We start from the raw sequence: 7,500 nt of genomic DNA on the forward strand, positions 1-7,500 counted from the left end.
CCTATCCCTCCATTTCTCTCACTCTCCCTCTCCCTGGCTTGGAGCACTTCACTTCATGGGGCAAAGCAACTGTCTTCAAAACTACTTAACAAATAAAATTTCTCTTCTGACGGGGATTATTAGACAATACCAAAGAATAAGGCTGGCCAAACAAAAAGTTGAATGACTATCACCTTTAATCCATTCCTGATGACTAAAATTTCAAGTAAAGTTCTCCAAGGCCAAGGTGCATTCACAGACCACCCTGCCACGCCCAAGCCTACAGTCCGCCTCACAAGCAGGCTCCCGAAAGTGACCCAGGCTGCCAGAAAATAGGCTCATGCCAGGATTAGTTGTCATCTGGCATTACTGAATGTTTTGCCAAGAAGCGACAAAATATCACCCAGATTAAATGGGTCAACCCTATCATGACTGGGCCTGAATTTTTTTGGTGTGATGTAATATTACGCAACAATTTAGACTTTGTGGCTAGGCCTAAGCTGTGCACAACCAGCCCACCCACTGCAAGTCATGAAGAGTGAAAGGATATATGGGAGTATTGAATTAACTTGACTTTGTATAAAGGAAAGAAAAACTAATAAGAGTTCACTGATCTACATTTTCTATGACTCAAGTAAATCTACAAGATATCTAGTTGTCATTAGTTTTTGGAAAATTTGATTACACATAAAAAAAAAAAATCAATGTGCATGGGCAACATAACTGCCACGAAAGAGGAATGGTCTGAAACTCTGATAACTTTTCTGAATATTCTAAAATCCCTCTAGACTTACACATAATACTCTTTAAAATCACTGTTTCTCTACTATCTTCAACATGCCTTTCTACAGTTAAGCTATAAAAAACTGTCCCAAGTAGTAGCCTTACCTTGAACAAAACTGAGGTACCAGGTGTAATAAGAGGCCCCTTCGAATGCAAGACCTCCAGGTCACTCGTCACTTTGGTGGCCAGTCTCCCTTCATCCGCCATACTCCAGCCAGAGCATCCATCTTCTTGCCACCCTTTTCAAAACACATGCAAAACACATAATAAAGAAATATGCATACTTATCGTGATACAATTTGTTCTGTGCAACTAACATGAATGATCCATTAGTTTTCTAGTTAAAGTCATCCGTAGAACATTTTTTAACACTGTTCCATCTTTCCTTAAGAGGATTCTCAACATACGAAAAATTATCATCACATTCTAAAGGTCTTAATCACTTCTACAAGACAGATCTACAAAATACTACAGATCTTAGAATATATCTTTTTCATTTTAAACAATATATAGGAAAACTATCCTCATATAAAGTAGAAAACCCATTTCAACTCACTAAAATGAGGAATTGTAGTTACAGCCGACTGCGTAAGACTCCATGGGCCAAAGCTACGAGACCCTTCACGACGCGATGCCACACGCAATAGATACGACTCCCCTGATTTAAGGTCCCGGAGGAGGAAAGAGTAATCTGGTCCTCGGTACTTTGTGTGGAATAGAGCAGTGTGTGGATCAGTGGCTCCTGTATTACTGCACTGAAGGCAAAACTCCAATCCATCATCAGAGACATCTTCATCAACCTGTAATTTAAAAAATTAGGGTGGTTAAGAGGGAGAGAGAGAGAGATAGAGAAAAAGCTAGAGAGAGAGAGAGAGAGAGAGAGAGAGAGAGAGAGAGAGAGAGAGAGAGAGAGAGAGAGAGAGAGAGAGAGAGAGAGAGAGAGAGAGAGAGAGAGAGAGAGAGAGAGAGAGAGAGAGAAAGAGAGAAAGAGAGAAAGAGAGAAAGAGAGAAAGAGAGAAAGAGAGAAAGAGAGAAAGAGAGAAAGAGAGAAAGAGAGAAAGAGAGAAAGAGAGAAAGAGAGAAAGAGAGAAAGAGAGAAAGAGAGAAAGAGAGAAAGAGAGAAAGAGAGAAAGAGAGAAAGAGAGAAAGAGAGAAAGAGAGAAAGAGAGAAAGAGAAAGTTAGATAGATAGATAGATAGATAGATAGATAGATAGATAGATAGATAGATAGATAGATAGATAGATAGATAGATAGATAGATAGATAGATAGATAGAGAGAGAGAGAGAGAGAGAGATTTTAAAGATTTAGTTTTAATTCCATTTGTTACAATGGATATTCTTTGCTGTGACATACTGTCTGTTTTATTTTGCCCAAATCTCCCACTGTGTACAAAGAATGGCCGGGGTTACCATTCACTGGCCAGGCGTGGGATTGCAAGATTGAAAGTTTACATTTACATAGATATCCACACACAGACACAAACGGACAGAGAGACACACTCAATCACACACGCACTCACTCACTCACTCACTCACTCACTTTCTTACACTTACTTTCTACAGCTATAAAAATCATTGCTTACCTCTTCCCAAGTGACTAGTAATGCCCCAGGCCTTTCCACTATGTTCGTAATCTGCACTGGTCCCATCCTTGACACATTCCCTGCCTGTTCAATCACCTCCCGCACTTCTTCTATGAGGGTTGGATCAGTAGGGAACTCTACGCTGATGCATGGTACTGCACACAATACCGGGACCTCAGGCAGGCTTTGTGCGAAGAGATAAATAGATTTTAATATTTCATATTTTAATATTTAATATTTTTCATAAATATTCTTCATTTGTCTATACATAAATTTGCAGTCCCCTTTCTTTACAGTTGCCCTAAAAGTTTGGAATGATTATAAGAACTGGCTTTATTAACAAATAGTTTTTAATCTTTTTTGTCTGCATGAAATTCACATTTTTCATTGAAAAAAATCTATCTTTAAATGAAATCTATGTTACATGCAGACCTAATTACCTCGTAAAAAAAACAATAACAAAAATATATAAAATAAATGCAAGCATTACAAATCATCTACACCTTAATAGGTACATTAATAAGCAGACAAGAATTCTTCCTGAGACACTCACTTCGTCATGGCTCCAGCTTCTTCCTGGAACCTCATGACAGTGTCCTTTGCCATGACACCTCCATGCTTCTCCAGCCTCTTCCCCTGTTCTAATCGTTCCGCTGCCTCTCTGACCCGGGACTCTAGTATGCGCTCACACTGATCCAGAGGTCCGAGAGCTTCATCCTCCATCTAAAATGTCAACAAGTATATGAGATTCTGCACAGGATAAGGATAAAATTACAATGGCCTTAGCAGACTATCTCTTATTCCTGTGTTGTAATGGTACTTTCACTATTGCATGGAAGACAAATGATCGTTGCAATAAAAGCTTTGTAAGCTCTTTGATTACTTCTCTAATCTAATAATGAATTACTTATATGTTCATGATCAAAACTTCAGAACAAAAAGAACAGAACAAAAAGAACAAATGAACAACAACAATCTTTAAAATGGTAACATGATGATAAACTCCACTCAATATGACCATCCATATAAAAGCAACTTATGAATGGCATGTTTCTAAGAAGGGCAAAAACCTCAGACATTCAACCCACCTGCTGCACCTCGCCCAGAAGCTTTTGGCGTCTATCATTGACTGTTTCATTGACAGCTGCGATGAATTCTTCAAACACAGCATTAATTGTGGCCTTTGTGTCAGAGGCACTATCCGTTACCTGCAGATTTTAAAAAGATATCTAAATAAAATTAACTCTATCAAAAAAAAATAATAATAATAAAAACATACACATACTAAAATAAGCATTGCTCCACAAGATCCTTCTATAAAAGCAATATCAAATAAAGTACTAAACTACTTTACAATAAACAAGTTTAAACGGCTACAAAATACGTAACGGCAAATGATCGTGTTAAGCCCATGACTATTTCCATCCACTCACCTGTTTCTTGGCCTGTTTGAGCTGGTCACAGAGTTGCAACAGTTCTACCTGGTGTTGCTCCAGCATAGAGATGGTGTCTACTAAGTCATGTGAGATCTGCGACTGCACGTGACGTCTATATTCTTCCCGCAGCCTCTCGCTAGTGCTGCTGGCTTTTTCTTCCACCTCTGCCATCTTGTGGGGGATAAATAAATAGACTACAATATATGATTGGTACAGAAGAAGAAAACGTCAATGATAAACCTCAGATACAAAAATTGGCGGTTTCTCTCTTCATAACAAGTTGGTATATCTATTTTTTTTCCTTAATATGTATATGATAAATATAACAAATACTCAAGTAAATAATCTCATTACAAATGTATTCCCAGTTATAAAGATTAAAGTATCTTTTCTCTTATAAATCATAAGATTTTATTCAAAACCTTTAAAAAACAGCCCCTTTACATCTGAACCTGAACCCCTTTCACAGTACTTCATAAATTAAGGATTTTGCTTTGTCAGAAAAGGCTAGAGTCAAGAAAAAATACTTATTGCTTGACCAGAAACAGGGTTGGTAGTTTTTTGTTTTTTCTTGAATTGCACCCCTTAACTCATTTGTGATGGGATCTTCTGCTACCATACCAAAGCACACTTCAGCACGCAGTTTCACCTGCTCAAAGGAAAAATTACGTGCACAGGAAAAACAACTTCTACCCTAATCTATGCTCTTCACCGAGGCATAAAAAATCATCTATGTTTAAGGCCAAACAAACGAACAACTGTCCTGCACAGACAACTTAGCACAGGCTCAACTGCACCTGAAGTGATCGGACATCATCCTAGCACAAGGAACAGTCTACTCATGACATGATACGATGTCAACCAGTGTGACTGGGTTAAAGTCGCTATCACATGACAAGCTCCAGTTTGGGGAAAATGGGCAAGAAGCCTTGATGACACATTCACCCAATCTCTTTCTCTCCCATTCATTTATTTATCTACTCTTATTCATTTATTCATTCATTCATTCATATTCATATTCTCTCTCTCTCTCTCTCTCTCTCTCTCTCTCTCTCTCTCTCTCTCTCTCTCTCTCTCTCTCTCTCTCTCTCTCTCTCTCTCTCTCTCTCTCTCTCTCTCTCTCTCTCTATTTACTTTTCATATATTAGTTCTCTCTCCCTCCCTCTTTCTCTTATTCATTCTTGACACTCTACTTCTTTACCCTATCTTACATTCTTTCCCTTTTGTATTCATTCATCCATTCCCTCTCTTTCCCTTTTCTAGCAATCTAGCTGAACCACAAGCACCATTAGCTTCCCTGTCCATAGCTGAATCCTCTAAATTTTCTGGTCCAAACTGGTGGGATTTCCCTCAAAACACGCTCTGCTGCATCCTTTGCCTCACCTACTACATCTCTGTCATCATCTGTGAAACAAATTCGATCTAAAAAAAATAATAATAACTGACAAAATATCAGTTAGTTCCACACCAGACACAACAGCAGGATTGGTCAATCCCCTGCTGTGTTGTCACTGGTGCTTCCCCTGTAAGAGTTGTTTGCAATATTTAGCCAGTCGAGGATAGACACAAATGTTCCAAAAGACACCAGCACAGGCTTTCAAGACAGGCTTTTTTTTTCTTTCATAGTCATATCTATTTTGTTCTATCCATTCCACCTGAAACTTCCTGTGCTCTGTAATCCCCCAAGAAAGTGGCACACTGTGAAAGTATCTCTGCAGCCTCCACACTCTAAGCTTCAACAAAGACCAACAACCCTGCACTACATACATTCTTACAAGGTTGAGCTTAGACTTCCTCTTTATCAAATGATTGTCAAGGTGGTTTACAAGCTCTATCACGTACTAGAAGAAAGGATAGCATTTTACAATTCATGAATTCAAGCTTCAGAAATTTTAATTATCTTTCTATTGGCATATACGGCAGAAATGTTTAGAAGATATCCAAAATTGCTTTTTGCAGCATATTCTTCTTGTAATCATACTGTGTTCTATCCCCATCAACTAGAAATTTGCTACAATGACAATGCACAACCTACAGCTTAAATTTCAATATGCTAGTGATTCATTCCCAAGCTACTGCCATACCAACAAACCTTTACCACACATAATGAGACAATAAGGAGCTTGCACTGTTCCACCTTTACAATAAATCAATAAAGTGATTAACAAGTTTTCTCTTACCAGGATTGATATGACAGAGGCTTGCCAGCCTGTCAGCATTTGCAAGAGAACCAACAGGCACAGAGGCCACACCAGTCAGCATAAAGCCAGTGGCAGACACACAGGTGTCTGCTAAACATTTGCAACATACAATAATGAGTCACAAATAAACCATGATTTGTTAAAAACAATGAGTCTTATAAGATGGCTTCATCTCGTGAACTGAACCAGGTCAATTAGCCACACATGAACCACAAGGTGAAAGATAAAAATCCAAGAAAACTGTCTCATATCATGTCAAATATACTCTGTGATTTTACTCTAACTCTACAACTCCCACCTATCAATGTCAAATTTCTTGACAATGAAAAACATCCACACATATACTATTCATAAAATGCTAAACTTCAATACTAATATACTATGTGTGGGTAATTCATAATAATCAAACGAAGAACCTGCCGCTACCTAACTATAACAATGAAATAAAGTAACAAGCTACAGTGTACTCAAACATTTACATTGGGAGAGGGAGTTGAAGGTGAAATATTATTTTTTTCTTATAGTTGGTATGTAGAAGAAAATATAAGTATATATACATATACTTTATACTGAAAAATATGTTTGTATGGCACATTTTTCAGCACAAATAAATATATAGCTAACGGCTCAACAGCCTGCTACATGGAGGAGTTGAACAGACATCCTTATATTTCCCTTAAGACAAATAACCAGTGTTGCTTCAAATAAAATTTACTTGTTTTACCGGTAAACATATGGCCGCTGCAGCTTAAACTATGCCGTTTTTTATTCTATTTCTAACGCTCAATAAAATGTTGTTGTCCATTTCCCTCTATCTCCACGTTGTCGCTCTCAGTGACCTATATCCTTGATCATTTTATATATATCTTTTATATATTCATAAATACCTAAACACCGGGGTATCATGCAACCACAAAAATCCAAAAGCTAACCATTGCTAACATCTATTCATTCCCAAGATAGCCAGTACCCCCTTTTATCAACTTACAGAAAACAATTTCACAGAAAATGTAAACATAAACAAGGAACTCTGGCTGCGGAAGGCTGTTGTGGTCTCTGTCTCTGTGTGGCATGTAGTACCACTATTTTTTTCATTTGACAGTAAATATGCCTCTGCATCTTATACTATGTTCTATCCCACTCTATTTCTTCCGCTCTATAAGATGGCGGTGTCCATTTCACTCTATGCGCGTTGGTCTCTTCAACCTCTACCTTGGATATTTGTTTTCAAGGTGCAATCTGCCACCTTGATATGAAAACAGCCGAAAAACTCTGGCTGTGTAAGGGTTTTGTGAACTTAGTCTCTGAGCAGTGAAATGCAGTGGATATTTTTGTCATTTCAGGTTAATATGTGGCTGCAGCAGCTGCACTTCTGTTAGTTACACCTCTTATTTCTTATGCTCATTATGATGGTAGTGTCCATTTCTTTCTACCTCAATAACATTAACATATATTTCAGTTGATGGTGAGGTCTGACGTTGCAGTTGAGGAGCTAAGCGTCAATTTCAGTAATTTAG

The 7,500-nt window shown here is 38.0% G+C and overlaps 1 protein-coding gene across 2 annotated transcripts in view; it reads right to left on the reverse strand.

The window, feature by feature from the left end:
* LOC113814983 (cytokine receptor-like factor 3) overlaps positions 1 to 7,500 on the reverse strand; it is a 10,685-nt gene that overhangs the window by 2,671 nt on the left and 514 nt on the right. For both annotated transcript variants that reach the window (XM_027367057.2, XM_027367058.2), the window contains exons 2-7: positions 3,780 to 3,953; positions 3,435 to 3,554; positions 2,900 to 3,069; positions 2,347 to 2,530; positions 1,319 to 1,562; positions 868 to 1,001 (exon numbers count right to left, since the gene is read on the reverse strand). In XM_027367057.2, the coding sequence (XP_027222858.1) occupies positions 868 to 1,001; positions 1,319 to 1,562; positions 2,347 to 2,530; positions 2,900 to 3,069; positions 3,435 to 3,554; positions 3,780 to 3,953 (1,026 nt within the window). The remainder of the gene's footprint in view (positions 1 to 867; positions 1,002 to 1,318; positions 1,563 to 2,346; positions 2,531 to 2,899; positions 3,070 to 3,434; positions 3,555 to 3,779; positions 3,954 to 7,500) is intronic.

Source organism: Penaeus vannamei, chromosome 21 (assembly GCF_042767895.1).
Source record: "Penaeus vannamei isolate JL-2024 chromosome 21, ASM4276789v1, whole genome shotgun sequence".
Taxonomy (NCBI): Eukaryota; Metazoa; Arthropoda; class Malacostraca; order Decapoda; family Penaeidae; genus Penaeus; species Penaeus vannamei.